The sequence below is a fragment of the Eptesicus fuscus genome, chromosome 16 (assembly GCF_027574615.1).
Source record: "Eptesicus fuscus isolate TK198812 chromosome 16, DD_ASM_mEF_20220401, whole genome shotgun sequence".
NCBI classification, from domain to species: Eukaryota; Metazoa; Chordata; class Mammalia; order Chiroptera; family Vespertilionidae; genus Eptesicus; species Eptesicus fuscus.
The window spans coordinates 53,284,578-53,304,553 of NC_072488.1; the positions used below are offsets into that span (position 1 = coordinate 53,284,578).

The following is a 19,976-nucleotide window of genomic DNA, read 5'->3' on the forward strand; positions in this document are numbered from 1 at the left end:
TGACAATTTTTACTCTAACTGCATGTTTATTAGAAATAATCATGTATCAGTGGCCACAGAATAAGAATGTGTGTGAAAGAAGCATTTCCCCTCACAATGCAAAGCCTATAAAGACCACCAATTTCACCGCCTTCTCTCTGTGGACACAGGGCAGCGCCTGGGCTTTCCCTGCTCTGTATGTCAACACGAACGCAGCCTCCTCCCCACTTGTACGTGCGGCCACTTGAAGATTATCAGTGATCTCTGACTCTCCAAGAGCAGCAGCACCTTTCCTGTGAGAAGGCGCTGCACAGGCCTCAGTTAAGGCTTCACCACAACCCTTCGTGCTTAGACACGGAGGCCAAGGGGTATTAAGTAACTTGCATGAGGTTATATAGCTAGGAAGTGGCAGAGCCAAGATTCAAAACTATGTTTATCTGATCCCAAAGCATCCAGTCTTTTCAGTTACAGCAGGCTACCTCCCCGCAAGTGTTCAAAGGTAACTAGTCACAGTATAAATCAAAACCCTTTGGAAGGCTGTGCCATGGGATTTTACAATGGATAATACAAATACAAAGCTACAGAACATTCAGGTGCCACTAGAAGGGGACAGAAGTAAACTCACATCCACAGAGACTGGGAAACTTTATCTACTGCATCCCTAATAAAAAGAGGTATCTTAACGATGACAGAAGAATAAAGTCAAAGGATGCTGCCAGATCACCCACAAATGATACCAAAGGTTAAAAATAAGTTTTTCAAAAACTCTGTTCAAGATGGTAACAGAGAAAGGGTAACAAAAGAAATAAAAAGTAGGTTGGAACCAGAAGTCAGATCATGGGCAGGTAGGCATTTTATGGAAAATATTTCCTACAGTTCTCTATCTCTTAAGGCTACAAATACTGTCAGAAGCTGGAGGTAATACTGGATGAAAGGTATCCATCCTACTCATTCAGAAAGCTCCTTGTAAGAGCTGAACAAATGAGAAATAAACAGTACCTGTCAAAGAACTTACAGAATTTTCCAAATATATCTATTTGTATCATGGTAAATAAAAAATAAATTGCTTAGCAACAAAAATTTTCTTTAAAAGAAAGCAAAAAAAAAAGGCTCAATCTACCTGGAGGAATTATGAAAACTGCTCCTCCCGTATTTTGAAACTGACAATGACAACCAGACAAACAGAGGAAGCTAACACTGCCTGTGCTGGAGGCAGCCATAATCCAATTTAAGGGGAGGAAAAAACAAAAATATTAAAGCAAAACCTTTAAATGATTCTTCCACTGATCATGTTATTTGTAACTTCCTTTAACTCTCAAAAATACAATACACTTAAAGCACACACACATATAGTACGCCCTATTTTCAAATTTAAAGTAAAATAAAAAATTCAAATTTGAATGATAACTTCGTTTTTTCCTACATCTTAGGATTCAAAGTACAAATTAACTTCCACTTTGAAGTTAGCATTCTGAAAAGAAGTTGTCTACAAATCTGTACTTTAAAAAATGTAATACTTAAAACATGCCCTAAAAGAAAGGGGGAGCAGTATATAATTTTTATCATTAATACATCACTCCAAAGTACTAAGTTTATTTCCTAGATATTTTTAATTAAATATTCAGAATTTGTACTACCATTTCCTTACATTTTTTTCTTTTTTCTTGAATTTAATGGGAGTGACACTGGTTAATAAAATTATATAGGTTTCAGGTGTACAATTCTATAATATGTCATCTGTATATTGTACTGTGTGTTCACCACCACAAGTCAAGTCTCCTTCCATCACCATTTATCCTCTTTACCCTTTTCTACTACCCTCACCCCCATTTCCTTTAAAATACTATTATTTTTGTATATATTCATGTAAGTGTACAAAGGAACTACACATGGCTTAAATTAGCTCTCTATAAAGGCAAAAATTTAACTTTACAAACCTTTATATCATCTGAATTTGTACAATAAGCACATTTTCGTTTTGTAATGAAGTTAAGTTTAAAAATCATTTTTAAAATTTTACTAAGAAATCAGCAATTTGGGGAAGAGATTATAACTCTGTGACCTGTCAATGTGACACAACAGCTCAGTTTTTCACACGGGAACAGCACACTACTCTGATCCATGCTAAGCCTGCCACTTACCAGCTGCGAGACTTTGGGCTGGACCCTTAACCTCGCTGCACTAGTAATATCCTTGTCTTTAAAATGGAGAGGATAACAGCACCTACCTCAGAGTGAGGCCTGAATGAGGCACTGTATGTCAAGCACCTAGTACAGTGCCTGGCAACTGGCCCATGATCAGTAAGTGTTAGGGCTGATGCTGGCATGTGCACTACTAACATCCTGGAAGAAGAAAGGATAGAAAGGGTAACAAGCCAAACAGAAGCCGAGCCACAGCACTCTTCCCCTAGGAGCTGATGTGTGCCTGTAAACAGAAGTGGCACAGGCTGTGGAGAAAACATCCTGAACATGTGTGACTCAAGTGAACCCATTGGTTTTCACTGTGATTTAAATTTCTCTAGGTTACTGGATTTTAAAATGGCACATGACTCTCCCAAAAGGGGCACAATTAAGATCTCTATCCAAAGGATGCTCATTCCTCCCTGCTTTTCTTTTTTTAAAATCCTATATAATAAAAGGGTAATATACAAATTGACTGAACGGCAGAATGAGTGGTCGCTATGACACGCACTGACCACCAGGGGGCAGATGCTCAACGTAGGAGCTGTCCCCTGGTGGTCATTGCGCTCCCACAGGGGGAGCTCCGCTCAGCCAGAAGCTGGGCTCACAGCTGGCGAGCACAGAGGCGGTGGCAGAAGCCTCTCCTCGGCGGCAGCACTAAGGATGTCCAACAGCAGCTTAGGCCCACTCCCCACAGTGAGCGGGCCTAAGCTGTCAGTCAGATATCCTCCGAGGGCTCCTGGACTGTGAAAGGGCACAGGCCAGGCTGAGGGACTCCCCCGAGTGCACGAATGTCGTGCACTGGGCCTCTAATATAAATATATTTATTGATTTCAGACAGGAAGGGAGATGGAGAGAGAGATAGAAACATCAACAATGAGAGAGAAACACTGATCAGCGACCTCCTGCATGCCCCACACTGGGGATCAAGCCCACAACCCGGGCATGTGCCCTGACCAGGAATTGAACTGTGACCTCCTGGTTCATAGGTCGACACTCAACCATTGAGCCATGCTGGCTAGGCCCTCCTTGCTTTGCTTTTCTTGCCACACCACACCCAGGTACCATTAATTACCTCCTTTACAGTATTAAAGACCGGTAAGCCCAGGTGCGTCTTGCCTCCTTTCCCTGGAGTGGTTCCTCCCACGAGTTTGGTGCCATACTCCAACGCCTGCTGGCTGTGAAAGGTGCCCTGAGGGGGAGAAAGCACAGGACTCTGAGAAGGGGTAGCTGGGAAGCCAAAAGGCAATCTTCAGGGACTTGGAAAAGGAAAACAAACAAGTGAACTACTCAGAGATAACAGTAGCAAATATCCAGCATTCTCACCATCTTACTACACAGCTTTAAACCCTGAAGTAAATAGGACTTTGCAGAGCCAAAAAAGCTGTTTGTAAAAAAAAAGGGGGGGGGAGTGAAGAGGAGGGTCTCTTTTTATTCAGTTTTCAAATTTGGCTGGGGGTCAGAAACACCCTCATATTTACTTGGCACCTCTTTGTCACTATTCCTCAGCTCCTGGTGTCCTCACACCCCACTTTACTCAATTTAAGACCCATGATCAGTCATTACACTCACACAGCAGCCTTGGCTCTCCCGCACTTCAATTACACATCTGGCAAAATCACAACCTTCATTAAATCCAATTCTCTAACTACTCTAAGATGGCACATGTGTAGCCAAACAGTAGCTGAAGAAAAAACAAGCCATGCTAACTGATCTCACTTTAAATTTATGGTCACTAACTGCCCAGACAACATCTGTATTTCCCTATCCATCCACTCTCCCTTCTCAACCTCGACACAACTGACATTTTAGACACATTGATTCTTTGTTATGGGAGATTGTCCTCTGCTTTGTATCATGTTTAGCAGCATCCCTGGCCTCCACTTGGCAGATGCCAGTAACACACCCTCTTCCCCATCACAATCAGTTGTGCAACCAAAAATGCCTCCAGACACTCACCCATTCTTTCTCACTAGGCCTCTGGGGCTCTACCTCCCCTGGTTTCCCTCTTCTCACTCTCTCCTTAGACTTCTCTTTTTCATCTAAATGTGTGCCCTTGGTGATCTCCTTCCTTATCATGGCAATAAAAATCCATACGGTGACCCCTCTCCCATACACACACAGACAGCCCCCACATATGTAGCCCAGACCTTTGCCTTAAATTCCATACTCACACTATCAACTGCCTAGCTAACACCTCCACTTGGAGAACTAGTAGGCGTCTTAACTTAAAGTGCTCAAAACTGAGTCCCTGATCACTCCCCTCCACAGTCTACCCATCTCAGTCAGTGACAACTCCACTCCTAACAGTTGTTCAACCAAAAATACTAAAGTCATCCTTGATTCTTTTTTCTTTTACATCTCACATCAGATACATTAGTGAAGCACATTGCCCTACTTTCAAAATAAAACTGACATCTCACCCTTTCTATGGCTTCCGCCTTGGTCTAAGTCACCATCAACTCTTGACAAAGTATTGCCCTTGCTCCCTTTCAATCTATGCCCAACACAGCAGCCAGTGATCCTGTTAAAACACAAGGAAGGTCATGTCACTCCTCTATTCAAACCTTCCAGTGGTTTTCCATGTCATTCACAGTATAAAGCCAAACTCTTACTGGTACACTGGCCTGCAAGTCAGTATCCAACCTGCCTCCCCATCACAGAACCCTTACCTGCCTGCCTCATTTACTGTTCTCTCACTGCTCATTTCATTTGTCACAGTGGCCCTGCAGCTTCCACACATACCAGACACATTCCCGCCTCACAGCCTCACGGTCCCCTCCACAACATCCCTGGCCTCCACTCAGCAGATGCCAGCACCACGCTCTCCTCCCCAACAATATACTGCTCCTACATACCCACTTGCTTCACTCTCACGTCTCATTTAGATCTGGATTCAGAGGTCAGGCTTCCCCTGACCACATGATATAAAATCCCCCCTTCCCAATCACCACCACGACTCCACAAACTTGCACACATTCCTCCTTCTCTGGTTTATTTTTCCCATAGCATTTATACTTTCTAACATATCCTATAACTTACTCATGGATTTTGTTAATGTGTTTCTCTCCCCTGCAACTAAAATGTAAATTCCATGAAGGCAGTGATTTCTACCCTTTTTGCTCACTGTGAGATGGCACCTAAAACAATACTTTACATACAGAAGGCTCTCAATTAAGGACCTGTTGAAAACTGTGTGGATCTATGTGGTCATTCCACAAGGATCTAAAAAATGCTGACTCAACTATTCAAATTCTATTAAAGGTATAAAAATTAGGGCCTTAAAGGGACCTAGACATTTCCTAATTCAACTACTCCATTTTTCAAACTAGGAAGCTTAGCCCCTAGCAAGTGAACTGACTTGCCTCAAGTCAGTGATGGAGTTTTGGAAAGAACCACAGCTCTCTCTTTAAAGCAGCGCTAGTCAAAGTATACAGACTCCTTCTGGTCTGCAGTGACACACACACACACACACACACACACACACACACACACACACACACGAAAATGACAAGAAAGGAAGTCAGGAAGAAAGGGAAAAAAAATCTAGTAAAAAAAACAAAAAGGTAGAACATCTGCAAATTTTTACAGCAATATACTGCTGCGGTTTTTCTTGTATTTTGCAAAGGTATTAATCTACATTAGAATGGCAAGTAAAAACAAACCCAAACTGGATTTTTATTCCTAATGTAGTCTAAACTAATGTAGTGCTAAACAGGAGTAACATTTCCTGTTAGTAAGCTGATTTTCCTTAGTTTTCCCATTATCGTTAGCCAGTGCACAGTTAAGAACTGGAATATTTTTAGTAGCCATCTAAGCCAGTATAAGAAATTCATTGGAAACCTGCACTGTTGGAATCCACTCTGAAATAATAAAGAGCTAATAAGACAAAATGCAGATTTCCTGTGAAGATAAGCTCTATATTTCAGACCTCATCATTACTAATAATATTAGAATCTTAACCAAGCAATCTAACTAAAGGAGAAACAATGTAATTGCAGGTCACCAACCTTAGATTTCAATATTTAGGCAAACTATCACCTAATTAGAGACAGTTCCAAATAGTACTTACACCATGGATAATGGTTCTTAAGAAAATAGGTCAGAGGTTAAATGTCATAAGATCATATAAAGTTTAACAAACAGAAAAACAAAATTATATGTAATAAACATATGTGGGGAATTGGGGTTAATTAAACATTTGGTTATATGCTAACAAAATTAATAATAATCAAAAAGGGACCGCATATGGCTTTCATTGGCAGGGGATGCAAACTAACATATACTTTAATTCTTAGATGAACATCAACTTTGTTTAGAATGTAGGAGTGATACTCATAAAATATATGGCTATCTTTACCTATAAAGAAAATTTCAAGGTTTTGTAGGTGTTTCTTTTTGTTAGTAGTGGCTTTCTTTTTTTTTTTTTTTCTAAGATAGTAGAGAAATAGAAAAAACGAAAGTCCACTGTAATTCATATTTTTGTGCCCAGTTATTTCAGAAACAAGTCAAAAAGCAAAGGGACATTTTATATAAAACAACCTTCAAACCAAATTCTTTTTCTTAAAAAAAAAAAAAAAAAAAGGACTATATAATTTTAAAGTGATTTCTAAGTACTTTAAAAACAAAAGTTACAGAAATTGAATATTTAGGTGGCATCCTCTATCTAGATCAGGGGTTGCTAAACTATGGCCTTAAATTAAGTTGTACTGACATACAACCATGCCCATTCACTGACAATTGTCTATGGTGGCTTTTGCTGATACAATGCCATTGAGTGGCTGTAACAGAGCCAGCATGGCCCACCAAGCCTAACACGTTAACAACCTGGCCCTTTACAGAATATGCTTGCCAACTCCTACTCTAGATTACCAAAATGCTGCAGAATGGGCATGACAATTCTTTTAATTACAGAAAAATCAATAGCATTTAAATTACAAAAAAAAAAAAAAAATCATTAACTGCTTTTATCTTGTCATTTCTCCTTTAGTGATAAAGGGATACTTTGAGTTAAGACACAATCATCTAATTGATTTAGTAGTATGCCCTCATTAAAGAAAAATCTGTGCATCTACCATGGTGCAACTACAAATTTGTACAAATGTTTTAAAGGGCAACTTAGTGGTAGCTGTTGAAATTTTTAATACATAGAAACTCTGACACCCAAAATTACTTTTGAGAATATATTTTATTGACATACTAGTGGCCCGGTGCATGGATTCGTGCATTGAAAGGAAATTAATTAGAAGAAAGATTCGTGCGGTAATTACGTTACTGCAAAAAATTACATGTCAAAATAGTATATGTAATATAGTATCATAAAATTAAAATACAAAGTATTTTAATATCACTATTTGCCCTTTCTCTATTATAGAAGTGTCAGAAATGAAAGAAAATTAGTAAAATGTATATGAAAATAACATATAAATTGATTAATAAACAATAACAACATGATATAAAAATAAAGACATGATATAAAAATAAAAACATGATATAAAAACAACATTGATAAAAACAATGATTGATAAATTGATTAATAAATAAACATGATGTAACAACAAAAAAGACATGATATAAAAACAACAAAAACATGATATAGAAAACAACATTGATAAAAACAATGACTGATAAATTGATTAAACTTATTCTAATATCTCCCTGTACACCACATTAAGAGTAAAAACTTTCAGAGTGTTTGATTAATTTCCCTTGTGATGAAGTATTTACAACTTTTACTTGAACGTCACATGCTCTTCAAACTCGAGAGAAAGCAACATATAACTGACCATGTCCAAAAACGGGTTCAGGTAGGAATATTCCTACTTTGACTAGAGTTTGTCCTTGTGATTTATTAATAGTCATCGCAAATGCTGGCATCACGGGAAACTGCCTTTGAATTAATTTAAATGGGAGGCCAGTGTCAGACGGATACAAATCAATTCTTGGAATCAGAACCACCTCTCCTGTAGATCCTGTTAATACTTTAGCTTCAATTATGTTAGGTCACAATCTTTAGATAATAAATCTAGTACCATTACAAAGACCCCATTTACTATTAAGATTTCTCAATAGCATGATGATTGCACCTACTTTCAATTTTAATTTATGACACAGCATTCCTGAAGGAGTAATATTATTAAGAAATTCAATGGAAAAATTTTCCTTTTTGGCATCATCTGTTGAATCAATGGAATCATCACTCAAATAGGTGTGAAAATCCCTTTGAACATTTTCCATTTTCCATACATGGACTATTTGGATTTTGTATTCCACATGGTCCATGTACCATATTTGATTTTACAATTTGAAAAAGTCGAGGACGCTGGTCTTCATCCAGAATTCCGCCTTAACTATACAGTCAATGTCATCTTCCATTCATAATTTGGATTCACTGTCTAATATCAATAATATGTGAGCGTGAGGCAGTCCGCACTTCTGAAATTTGATGGTATGAATTTTAGCCATTACTTTGTCAAATAAATCAAATTTACATATCTCATTTAAGAGAGCATTCAGCTTAATATTAAAAACCCTGATACGTTGTGCCAATAGTTGGTCTTCAGATACATTATGGCATTGCATGCGATTGGCGCCAGCAAGAGCTTTATATGTATTATGCATGCACGAGTCAACGTTTATTTTTAAATTGCCAGTGCGTGTCATATGTACCGGCCTGTCGGTCAGTCAGTTGAACTGGTCAGACAAACGGTAGGTCACTTAGCCTTTTATATATATAGATATTTGTAAGATCTATATTATACACTGTATAATGTGTTTTAAGATGTATGTATTATATAGTATACAATATTGTATGTATTATAAAATAAACTCTGTAGAATGAACATTATATAAGTATACATATAGACAAGAAAAATATCTGGAAGGACACATTCAACTTGTTAACAGAAGGAATTCCAGGAGAGAAGAATGGTGGAAAGAGATAGTAGATTCTTGTGTTGCATTTTATTATGGAGTCACATTGCAGATATACTTAAACGTATGCAAATTCTATAATGTAGGCAGGGGACAGGGAGAGAGAATAAATATAAATGAATGAGAATTAAAATGCTTCCAGCAATTCTTCCTGTTAGTCTCCTCCAAGACCACTGCACAGAGAGAACATAAGATGGGAGAAGTCAATGTGCTGCTAACTCAGCCTGCCTCAGACCCCAGGAGCCTCTCTGGGCTTGCACACTTCCCCACACTGACTATAGAGCCATGTTTAACTGTGTATTATTTTTGTACAAGACTTAAACACAAGCCGCCTACTTTACCTACTGCTTAATTAAGGAAATTGTGATCTGTTCCAGTGCTGGAGGAAAACCAGTAGTGTTACACTTGCCGAAGGAGAACATGTGGGTTTCCAACATAATATAATCCCAGGAGGAATTTTCAAGGAAAGATTAAATATAATTTTCATCTTAAAGGCTGAGTATAATAACGAACTTCCTCTTAAGATACAACTCCATTGCTGTACTGTGTTCCTTTTCTGCAACGATCATGTATTATAACTTTCGTTGTATTAAAAACATAGAAAATCATGAAAAATGTTTTGCATCTATAGTATACATCTTTTTTAAAAAATCTTGAAACCTACCTGCTTACCAGTGAAACCCTGACAAATAACCTTTGTATTTTTATCAACGTAGAGATGTTTCCGGGAAGCTAGATAGGCACAATGCCGAATTCCATTCTGTTGCACTGAAAAGTAAAGCAAATATGATAATTATAATTTTTCCAAACTTCTGGATCATCAATTGAACTTGGTGACAAAAAAAAAAAATCCCCTAATACAGGAGCTATCTTGTGATCATGGCACTATAAATGTCACATTTTAGATTTGATAAACAATAAAAAAAAAAAAAGACACTGTTCTGTTTTCCAGAATTCCCCTTTACTGAGAACCTCTATCTCACAGCTTTTTCTGAGCTGACAAAGAAAAACTCAAGTTTATAATTTTCAGTCCTCAAAAAGAAAACAGGCTGAAAGACAAATGGCTCAAACTAAATCCAGGGACTGAAATCCAGGTGTCTCTCCCACCTAATAATGTTTACTAGACAGCCACATGTTTCCCCATGGGACCCAACCTTGTTAAGCCCAAAATCTATCAACAACAGGTGAGATAAGAGTAAAACTTTGTCATAACTCTGTATCTCATTCCCCAATAATACATTAAATGTTAACATTAAATATTAACATCAAATGCTAAGTTTTAGAATAAAACTTATCTAAAAATAGAATCCAATGTTAAGTCATAGAATTAAACATCTAAAATAATCCGGTTACTTCATTTAAACTCTTCGAATATAACACTCAAGACCTTACATATAAAAAAAATAGAGAAAATAAAATAGGAAAAGTAGATGTGGGAGAAACATTTTTAAAGAAGTTATTTTCAGCAACCTATCTATCTCAACAAAACTGAGAAACCTATGTAGTTACTAAAGCCAATTCCCCATATTTCAAAAACCAACAGAAAGTAGAGATCAGATGAATTAAAATTGTGGGCTACTTCTGACTACCTTTAAACCCCCATTCAAGCCCCAAACTACGGTCTCTGTGGCCCACTGTCCTTTCAAAGTGCTTGGCTGTCCACCTACAACTGAGGTAGTCAAGAAAAGCTAGCCCCAGAAAGAACATCTTATCACGCCAGGTTCCACGCCATGCTCTTCGTCTTGAATCACTGCCTCATAGCTCTCCTAAATCCTCGGACCTTAGGTTCCATAACTTATCTGCTTCTGGCCCTCTGAGCACCCTCTGTGTCATCTCAACTCCCATGCTGAGCACAGCTTCTAATACTTTAAATTCTGGAGTCCCATAGACCTCCAGATGAGAGACAGGCCCATGTCTCCCTACCAACCAGGAAAGGAGTCTTCTGTGTGTACACAGACCTGCTGGATAACAAACAGCTGCATTCTTGAACTAGATTATGCTGAGCAAAGGGCCATGAGGGACACTGAGGGTCAAGTCCTGGCATACTGGGCACAGCCAAGCAGCTGAACCTGGGCCAGTAGACACTACAACAGGAATCTATGGCCTAAGAACCCACCCTAGCCAGTGCTGTCACTCAAGACCCATTCTTGTCCTTAGCTGCCAATTGTCCTAGCTGGATACCACAATCCTCTGGAAGAGCTGCGCCCTTTCCTCCCCTGCTGCTCTTCCTGGCAGAATCTGCTCCAGCAGCCCCAGCTCCCCATTCCTGGAATCTCCAATAAATAGTCCATCTATCTGGAATTTTCAGGCAGGAAAGTAGATTTGATTAACAATCAAATGATAAAATTAGAATACCTGGAGCCATACTTGCTAAAAGGAAATACTTGCTTTTTGAAGGTAAAGTCTTGTCCTCCACATGTTCTCTTATACCCACTCACTTAGGAAAGGAGACATCAGACAGTTAATGTCTTCTTCTACAGAGGAGGATAATGTTTGCCCCCTCTCATCCTGAGAAAAGACAGGTCTGCCTATGTACATAAACATGATCTCAATACCAGAACAACTACGACTACTACCTTCTCTTACTCCATCTCCTACTCCGGACCTTCTAGATATTCTCTATGGAGCTCAGGCTTCATAACACCACATGGCTGGTGCTCATAAAAACTGCTTTGAAAGTGTGATGAATAGCAGCTCCCCTTCCAGTCTCCTAGCCCTTAGTTATTGCTCAGCCTGTGCAATGACTCTGCTATTCTATAGGATCTAGTGAAGGGGATCTTGGGAGAGCTATCTTGCATACGTGTGGGTATGTGTGTATGTATGCATGCGAGCCCCCCATCTATTATATCAGCCCAGGCTCCTCAGACCTAGTTTCAGGTAAGCTAGAACTAACAGACTATCACTGGGAGCCAACCCAAAAATACATGTTCAAAGATAAGGAAATGAAATTCCTAACCACATTTTGTCCTGACAAGAAACCTAGATGATGCCAGACAAGATAACGTTGGTACTGAAATGAGAGGATGCTGGAATATCAAGCAATACCCAGTCCCTGGGATTATTATGATCATTCATTTATTCAATCAATATTTGAGGAGAACCTATGCCAAGCCACAATGCTGAGTATCAAGAATTAAGTGCCAAGTAAGAGAATCTTGGCCCTCAAAAAAACCCACAATCCATCTGAACTGACATAAAGTGGGCCACAACTGCACAGCGTGAAAAGTACTGTTGTAGGCCTTGGGCATTTGGGGTAAACTCTCCTATCCCAAGTAAATCTGTGGGGGGAGAGGAGAAGTGGGGAGACCCAGGGATAGAGAGAGGGTAGAGTTAAGGAATGGAATCCTCATTGGGGCTACCTCCAAATTGAGCCCTGGGCTGCCAGCAATTCATTCCTAAAATCTGACACTTGACCTCCCACCTTCTAAAAAAAAAAGTGGTTTGTGTTCCTGGCCATGGCTATAATCCCTCAGGAACTAAAAACTCTCTTCACCTCTGCCCTAGTGCTGGCCCATGTATGCCCTATGTTCTAGGGCATATAATACATGCAAATATTAGTACCCTATGTTACCTGTCAGGTACTAGGAATTCAGGACCCCATGCCATCCAAACTGATACCTGCACCTGCACCGTAGGGATAAACTAGTCACAGGAGGTCCTAGGTAAGGAATCACTGCTCTAGAATATGTGGATCAACTGAATGAGAAATGATGGCAATCAAAGTGGCCTCTGAACCCCAGAAAAAAACCTTGAGGTGCCCCAGCAAGGCACAATGGTGATTCTACAATCACCATTAGGGTGTTTTACCCTAATGAAATTCTTAGTGTACTAGATAACATATAATACTAATGCCACACACTGTATGAGGATGGGTGTGTGAATTTTGTTACTTTCTTTACTACATTATATCTAAGTAGAATTATTTTCTGGTTAAATTTATTTTTAGATTATTTCAAGTACCATCTAAATATTTTTAGAACTTCTCACCGTAAATCCCTGAGTGTAAGAACCATGTCTTATACACCATGGTAAGTGCAGGTGCATGGAAAATGTTTGAATTTTAGGACAAGACGCAGGGTCTGCAAAAGAAACACTATATCAAGCAAAATGTCCTAAATTCCACCTCTTTTTGTGTGATTTGAAAATATAAAGATCGGAGGTTTCTCTAAAATCTGTAGACATTACACAGAAATCCAGCCCTAAGTACTACTAGCTGTCCTCAACACTGTATCAATCTAGTACAAATTCCATGCTAACCTTTTTCTTTAACAAATGAAATCCAGGAGCAGTCATGTAATCCTGAAGAAAGAGCTTAGAGCAAAACATACCACAGGCAGAGTGAAAGCAGTGACAGACCAAGGGAATGTTTTCATAACATGTTGACAAGAAATTAACCTTAGCAACATGAAACACCAACAAGAAGAGACCAAAAGCCTGACAGAACAATGAATAAAGGCCACAAACAAGAAAGACAACTGAAGGCAGAAAAATGTTAAATCAAATATTAGGAGACACCTGACTTTACTAATATTAAGAAAATGAGCATTTTTAACTAAACACCAGGGCGGCAGGAAGGCCTGAGGCTGGCCGCCAGGAAGAATTTCCCAATGGTGAAGGCTGTAGCTGCTGCACCTTGGGCCCCCTCCAGGGAAAGTTTGGAGTCGCCTTCTCTTCAGGTTCTTACAAACTGGCCAGCCTAACCTTGGGACTGAGTCCCAGGAGCAGCTGAGAACACAGTCCCAGGAATCAAACAGACTGAGTGTGTGTGTGCTCAGCGGCTCACCAGCCATGTGACCTGGGGGGAAGTCTTCTGATCTCCCTTAGCCTCAGTCTTCCCATCTGTAAATGGAATAACAGCTGCCCACAAGGATGCTGTGATGTTGATATGAGATGATGACTATAACTGGGTAGCAAAATGACTGGTATACTCCCAAAAGTGGATTCACATGCGATGTGAGCACAGATGTAAACGATCTTCTAAAAAGAGCATATACTGTATAATTCACATTTTAAAGTAAGTTCAACTAGAATGTTTTATATATGTCTTCATGCATATCCTATAAATGTTTGTATGTAAATATACTAATCCATATCTATATATAATGTGTATGTGTATAACGTGTAAACTTTTAATATATGAAACATTTTAAAGGTGCAGCCGCATATGTAACAATAATGATAATGTGATGTACCTCATGTGCAATTTGGAAATTAAGTGAATTCATAATATGTAGAGCATGTAACATAATGCCTAAGGAAAAGCAAATGCTATTTCACTATTAGCTATTTATTATCATTTTTATTACTAATGCAGAATGAGAAGACCAAACTGCTCTGAGGTGTTCATTGTGCCAGGTTATCTGCCGGGTACTAGGGACTCAGGCCCTCCCCACATGAAGTCTGTACAAAAGCTAAACATTAAACTAAGAAACACAAAACTACGAAAGTGCAAAACGTAACAAAGGCGATGAAGGAAAGGAACTGAGAAATGGGAGAGAGATGTGCTTGCAACAGGGGTTGCAAATTTGTATCAGTCAGCCACAAGCTGAGTCCTCTTCCACATAGAGGGCAACCACATCCTTTACAAGATGGCTGCAGGATTAATGAAGCTATGGCCAAAGAGCACCTACCCAGATCTGACTCAAATCACAGTACCATGTTCCTAACCATCATCTGAGACTCTGTTCATCAAAATACTCCTCCTGCAACTCACCTCTCAAACTGTGTCCTTGTTACTCATTTATTCATGCACATACTCATGAATTTAACAAATGTAACATTTATTAGGAATACTAGAGGCCCGATGCATGAAATTCGTGCACAAGGGGTTCCGCCCTCACAGCCCTGGCTTTGTCCTTAAGATAGTCCGGAAGGACAACGAGAGGACATCTGGAAGATCGTTCGGCTATCTGGTCTAATTAGCATATTATGCTTTTATTATTACAGATACATTATGCTTATTTATTGCGTATGTATTACATTTGCATGATATACATTACAATACAGCTATCATGCTCCCTACCCATAGGACAGGGGTGGAGAATGTCCAACCTGTGGGCCATACAAGGCCCACAAAATCATCTCATCTGGCCCTGCCAAGGCATTAGGGGTGAGTTAATTAAATGTTTGACCAACTATAGCAGACTAATTTTTAAGGTGATAATTTTGTATGGCCTGCAAATGATGTTATAAATATCCAAATGGCCTCTGACAGAAAAAAGGTTCCCCACCCCTGCCACAGAACCTTAAAATATAGCAGAGTAGCTCAGCAGCCACTTCCAAACCCCAAACAATCCACTATTCAAATTCAAAATTATATGTTCATTTAATAGTTACTTACAAATCAAGCTTAGCTATAAGTACCTTATCTCATCAAATCTAAAACACCACTGCATTTTAAGAAGGACTATTAAGTACTAGAAAGAGAAATGCTGCCAATTTATTACAAGAATCCATCAATGATAAGATACATCCCAATTTTAGAAATGTTATAATCTTAAAAAAATTAAAAATGTGGGTCTACAGCAATGAAATGCCTGTCTTTTGGCGACACGAAAGTGTTCCCCTGTACTTACAGAAATTACTTCGCTCATCCCCAATTATGTTTTTATGGAAGAACAAGCTTGATGTGAGAAAACTCAAATCAGTTTTTCATGGCTACATCAGTGCATTTACATCAAGGCCATCATGTAGTTTTGAAATAAAGAGTTGTTTGTTAGTTGCAATGGCCACAGATACTAGTATCTGAAACATCACTGTTGAGGGTCTCCTTTTCCCTAAATGTTTTCCTGATTCCAAAACCTCTAGATGTTTTCCTGATTCCAAAACCAGGTCCATACAACTTGGTAAACACATGGGAAAGGCAGGTGGCACCTCTGAACAGGACAGTCAATAATCTTCTCAACAAACCAGAGACTGCAAAATAAATAAATAAAATAAATAAATACTTCATATAAGGAGGCTCAGCCTTATTGGTTGGTGTGTCATCCAGTGCACAGAAAGGTCACAGGTTCAATTGATTTCTAGTCAGGGCACACACTCAGATTACAGGTTCCATACCTGGTCAGGTTGTTTGCAGGAAGCAACTGATTGGTGTTTCTCTCTCTCTCTCTCTCCCTCCCTCTCTCTCATACAATATCACACAGCACAGCATGTATTAGTGGAAAGGACACTGCAGAGTTAAACGACTGACTGGCATTCTAGTACCTTTCTGATATTGGCTAGGAAACATACTTGGTTTATTTCTTCATTTGCCAAACAAAGGTACGGAATTGTAATGTTCACTTTCTCGCATTAAAACACCATAATTCTCAGGTTCAAAAATACTGGCTCATCTTCCCTATTTCTTATAAAAGACCCAACTTATAGGAACTCCTGGGCTTAGGTTTAAAATGACACTGATTGCTTTATACTTCTTGAAAAACTTTACTCAACTTCAAAGGTGCTTATAAAACCCTTAAACTTTCTTCTGGAAAGCCTTCCTTATTTTTCGTTTTATTTTCTCTCCCACTTCAACTAAATAATCTCCCTTTATTCAAAAGCTATAAAACTGGGTTTTTCCACTCAGGAATTTCTGAACATTCCAAGCTGCCCCCAACAGAACTCTGGAAGGCATCTACTAGTGTTTGAGGTTTTTTTCCTAACTCAAACCAAAATTGCAACACTTATGACCTTCCGCACAAAACGTACCATCAACTAAAACTTAATAAAGGGGATGAAATTCCCTAGCATTCCTAGTTTTATTACTAACCTCAGAGCCTAGGTTGTGACTACCTTTTAAAAACAAAGTTTGCATGGTATTGTTGTGGGTGCTGTTTTTCTAGTGGGAGCAAAAGTGGGCTTAGAAATGTGGCATGAGGAAGAGAAGATCTAGGGGATTTAGAGATTTTCATACATTAAAAACTGTAGTCTGTAACCCCCCTAGCATAGGAGATAATTTGGTTTAAGTATTTTTTGTTGTTTTTTTTTATTTTATTAATTTCAGAGAGCAAGGGAGAAACAGAAACATCGGTGAGAAAGAAACATCGGTTGGCTGCCTCCTGCACGCCCCCTACTGTGGATGGAGCCCTCAACCCAGATACGTGCCCTGTCAGGGAATCGAACTGGTGACCTTTTGGTGCATGGATCAACGCTCAACTGAGCCACACCGGACAGGCAGAGATAATTTGGTTTAGATCTCAGACCTCTCAGACCCTTAATTAACAGGTTGATCACATGACTAGGGTTAACTAAAGACCACTCCAGCAACAGAAAGCTAAACTAGATCATCTCTTAAGGCCTCATGGTCCTTCAAGTCTAGGAAAAAAGAACTTTCAGTTCTGTGAGAGGAAGATTGCTAACTGTTGCTAAGGTTGGATCAAGGATCCTGATCTTTTTTAGACATTCTTCCTTTCTTCTCTAGACTCTCCTCCGACTAAGACAGCAGGCTAGAATTTTTTAGAAACTCAGAGGAGCAAAGACCCCAGGAGATAAAGATATAGGTATAACTAATTTCTTTTTTTCCTTCTGCCTACACCTTCAACTGTTCTTTAAATTATACCATAAGAATCTCCAGAAAACTTTCCCAAAGAAACCCAATCTTTTCCTACCTGCCAATGTTATGCCAGACCTTTGTCCTCAAGTGATCTGGTAACTAAGTGTGGTTATTGCGCACACATCCATCCCTATGCACTTTTAAAATGTAATCTTCTTAAAAAAATGAATCGTCTCATCCAATATTCAGTACAAACAGAATTAGAAGTAAAACACAGGAAGAGGAGGAAATACCTTACTTAATTTGTATTCCAGCCTAGGTGCTTTATATAAACTGCTTCATTCATTCCGCACAATGACCCCAGATCATCCTGTATGTCACCATTCCTAGGATGCACCTTTTTAACGTGTCTTAAATCAGGATGCATATGACAGCTGATGGTGTGTCACAATTTTAATTAGTGATCATTTTCCACTGTTAATAGTAGACAAAACAACGGTGCATTTTACAAACGATGATGTCTCCGATTTGCTAAAATATGTTATTATTTTCATGGGACTTGAAACAGAATTTGAAAAACAGATTTACTGGTAGAAGTGCCCGAGGTTATTACACAGACTGTAAGGGACCCGCCAGACTTCAAACCTTGATGTGGCTGATTCCAAAGTCTCTTCCTACACAACCTCCCTAAAAACACAGAGACTTTGAACGCGGCAAGAATTTCCAACAGTCAGCGCTACTCAAAGGCTAGGAACCCTGGGTACTAAGTTTTCAGAAACGGAGGGTTCACCCCGCCTGGCGCAGACAGGGCAAATAAGCTGGTTAAGGTCCCAGCCAACCCTACGCTTCTAGACGTCTTCTGGGCTCTGCTGCCTCTGGGTGCAGAACCCACTTCTTTGCTGAGCCTACAATCTACATTGAGGACATTTAGAAATGTAGGGCCCTTCTGTACAAGGGACAGCCTCGGCCCCCAATTTCCTAAGACATACCTCCCCTACCTCTAACCCTGACGCTCATTCACCCTCCCACCTCCTCATTCTGGACCACCTCGCTTCTCACTCCTACCAGGCCAATCTGGATGCCCACCCCATCCTGCCACTCATCACCGCGGGCGGGGCAAGAGCAAGCCCCCAGGTCTGCCAGGCTCCCTGGCTCAGCCACCCTACCTGCTCCCCCACCAGCAGCCTAAGTCATGCCTCCGCCCCACACACCCAGCAAGGTTCCCTGCACCCCACAGGATCCCCGCTTCCGCCCACACATCCAGCAAGGTTCCCTTCAACCCAGAGGGTCCTGCCTCCGCCCACACATCCAGCAAGGTTCCCTCCACCCCAGAGGGTCCCTGCCTCCGCCCACATATCCAGCAGGTTCCCTGCACCCCAGAGGGTCCCTGCTTCCGCCCACACATCCAGCAAGATTTCCTGCACCCCAGAGGGTCCCCGACATGCGGCCGGACTCTCGCGGCTCCCGGGCCCTGGCCGAGTCCGGCCCCGGAGGGCCCGGAGCGGTCTGCAGGACGACACGGGCCGCCGGGCCAGGAGCTCGCGGGGCTGGAGGAGAAAGTCCCGGCCGGACTCACAGAGGAAGGAACGCGACAGGAGGCGGGCGGCGGCGAGCCCACTGCTCCCGGAGGCCATGGTCGCGGCGGCAGCGGCGGCAGCCCGGCTGCGGTCACCACCAATGACACTCGCAGGCCCCCGGGACCTGTCAGAGGCCGCGGCCTGGGCAGGAGGGGTGGCCAGAGCGAGTGCCTGAATGGATTACCCCAGTAAGATCTCTTCACCGAACACTGGGGGTCGCAGGTGGAGGAGAAAAGAATAGTTGCCTTAACAGAGCAGTGAACAATAACTTGGCTCTCCGCCGGAAATGTGGGTTTGATTCAACATTAATTACTACGGCAGCTTAGGAAAAACCACACGCGAGGCTGGTCGGCGCGTGGCATTGTGGGGAATGTAGTCTTTTGAGGGCGGCGACTCGTTTGTAGTTTAAGCGGGACAGGTGGGAAGGAAGTCACACTCCGGAGATGAGGTGGCGAAAGGAGTGAGGACACAGTGAGGCGGGGTGCGAAGAGCAGTGCAGAACTTCCCGCGGCCGTGGGCCATTCTGCACCTCATTTTCCTCGTCTGGCACATGGAGAGGATAACACTCCACACCGCCTTGCGAGGGCCTGGAAGAATTACCAGTGGTAACAAGATAGTGTCCAGGGAGGGTAAGGACAAGAAAGACCGAAAGCTACTTTACTGACACTTAATTTCTTGGAATGTGGATCTTTTGGTAAAACAAGCTATCATACATAAAACCCTGGACTAGCCCTAAGTGAATGAGCGCCTGCCTCTCCCCTGGGGATCCTGGGGACTGAAGTTATAGGTCAAATGTGGCCTCTCCCGCTTTGCACTAGCCCAGTGGTCGGCAAA

General features: G+C 40.8%; 1 protein-coding gene across 1 annotated transcript in view; it reads right to left on the reverse strand.

The window, feature by feature from the left end:
• The window catches only part of SUCLG1 (succinate-CoA ligase GDP/ADP-forming subunit alpha), a 35,990-nt gene extending 16,716 nt beyond the window's left edge, over positions 1-19,274 (reverse strand). The window contains exons 1-3 of the mRNA XM_008155905.3: positions 19,142-19,274; positions 9,757-9,860; positions 3,235-3,351 (exon numbers count right to left, since the gene is read on the reverse strand). Of these exons, the coding sequence (XP_008154127.1) occupies positions 3,235-3,351; positions 9,757-9,860; positions 19,142-19,199 (279 nt within the window). The 5' untranslated portion in view covers positions 19,200-19,274. The remainder of the gene's footprint in view (positions 1-3,234; positions 3,352-9,756; positions 9,861-19,141) is intronic.
• Positions 19,275-19,976: the final 702 nt, after the last annotated feature.